This window comes from Belonocnema kinseyi, chromosome 7, assembly GCF_010883055.1.
Source record: "Belonocnema kinseyi isolate 2016_QV_RU_SX_M_011 chromosome 7, B_treatae_v1, whole genome shotgun sequence".
Taxonomy (NCBI): domain Eukaryota; kingdom Metazoa; phylum Arthropoda; class Insecta; order Hymenoptera; family Cynipidae; genus Belonocnema; species Belonocnema kinseyi.
The window spans coordinates 91,160,963-91,162,911 of NC_046663.1; the positions used below are offsets into that span (position 1 = coordinate 91,160,963).

Below are 1,949 nucleotides of genomic sequence, written 5' to 3' on the forward strand. Positions count from 1 at the left end.
AAAAATGGCTCGGTGGACAGAGATTTCCAGACAACGAAGACGTCATTGCCTCTGTAAGTGCTTATTTTGAGGAACTTCCGAAAACGCACTTTTCTGCAGGATAAAAAAAACTTGAAAAGCGATTGATCAAGTGTATAGAGCTCCAAGGAGATTATGTTGAAAAATTAAAAAAAATTTACCCAAAAAAAAATTGTTTTTATACTTCATTCTAAGGACTTATTGAACTACCCTCGTAACTTGACGTTTTGATCCACTGGTGTTGTGACGGAATTTGAATCATTCATGTTAAAGCGTTTCAGTATATCCCGAATGTAGCCTTTTTGAGATATACTTATGCAACTCTTTCCGTGTGAAATCTCAATGCCTAGGCAATAATGAACTTTTCCTAGGGCTTTCACACCAAAAGTTCCTGTTAACTTCTACTCTATAAATTCAAGATTGGATAGGCTTCGATAGGCGATGAGGATATCATCCACATAGATAAGAACTAGTATGATTTCTCCCCCACGTTACATAGAATATACACAAGGATCAGCATTCATTGGTTTAAATCCAATAATTTGAAGATGTTCATCAGAGCGCTTATGCCATTGGTGACCTGCTTGCTTTAAACCATAGAGGGATCTTTGCAATGAACATACCTTGTTTCCTCCTTGAAGATCCTTGAGCATCTGTGTTGCATTTTCTCCAATTTTATCTTTTTGTTTTCTTGCCAAAATTTGTTGTAAGGATTCTTCCAGGAGTTTGGGTACGTCCATAAAGATTTCTTCTTCAATTTTGCCATTTAAATATGCTGTGGTGATGTCTAATTGATGATTTTTTAATTCTTCTCGAACAGCCAGTGCCAAAAGCAACCTAACTGAACTTAGATGAGCTACTAGAGCAAAAGTATCGTTGAAATCTATACTCCGGCGTTGGGTAAATCCCTGTGCAACGACTCGAGCCTTCCACCTTTCGATACTACCATCAGAGTTATATTTGTTTCGGAGTATTGTTCTGCATCCTATGACATTTCGGTTCTTGGGTCTTTCCACGATTTTTCAGGTGTTGTGTTTCAGAAGAGACTCTATTTCTTCAGTGATCGCGTATTTCCAAGATTTCGAATCTGGTCCACTTAGAGCCAGTTTCCAAGGAATTTCGGTAGCTATATTCGCTTAATCTTCAAAGATGTTCATGAGAACACAATTTTCTTGTTCGCTTTCCATTTCGTCTCCTATATTTGGTATTTCTTCTTGAGGTTGTATCATAGAGTACTGCTTCGTAGGACGTCCTTTGTTTCCAGTCCTAAGGATTTTTGGTCTTCCTGGACCGCTTCTCAGATTTCCTTCCGCTTCAAGGAGTCCCTCTTCTTCTAATCGATTCTGTCTCTCTTCTATATGTTCTTCTTCGAGTAAATCTTCAGGAAAGATGGGTCTCTCTTCTTCAAGAAAATGTTCATTTTCTTCCATGTAAGGAATTTGTTGTTCTGGTTCTTGGTTTTCCGTGAGATCAGGTTCGATTTCAATTTCTGGGGTATAGGTTCTTTTTTCGAAGAATTAGCTGCGATTGATTTATCAGGGAAATTCATTTGTGAGATGAAATCTTCAAAACTTCCTTGATTTTCAATTTCATTCATACGAGGGTCGATTGATAAGTTTCCGGCCTGACCAAGAGATGGCGCCACTAGGCCTACCTTGAGGTGGCGTTCTATAGTACCATCCTTAGATAGCTTGTAGCTATAGTTTCAGCCCGATCGCCATGTTAGTTTAGGTTTCAGTGCACGCTGAACAAGACGCCTCTGTGTTTTTCTTAAAAATGGAAAAGCTGGAAAATCGTGCTGTCATCAAATACTTTTATTTGAAGGGGTTATAGCCGAAGGAAATCAAAGAAGAGATGGACTCAACACTGGGGACATCCTCCCCATCATATTCAACCATTAAGCAGTGGGTTTCCGAGTTTAAAAAGGGTCG

General features: G+C 38.9%; 1 protein-coding gene across 1 annotated transcript in view; it reads right to left on the reverse strand.

Moving 5' to 3' along the window:
- Positions 1-1,154: 1,154 nt before the first annotated feature.
- The window catches only part of LOC117176553, a 2,183-nt gene continuing 1,388 nt past the window's right edge, over positions 1,155-1,949 (reverse strand). Inside the window, exon 4 of the mRNA XM_033366807.1 lies at positions 1,155-1,507. Coding sequence (XP_033222698.1) covers positions 1,155-1,507 — 353 coding nt within the window. The remainder of the gene's footprint in view (positions 1,508-1,949) is intronic.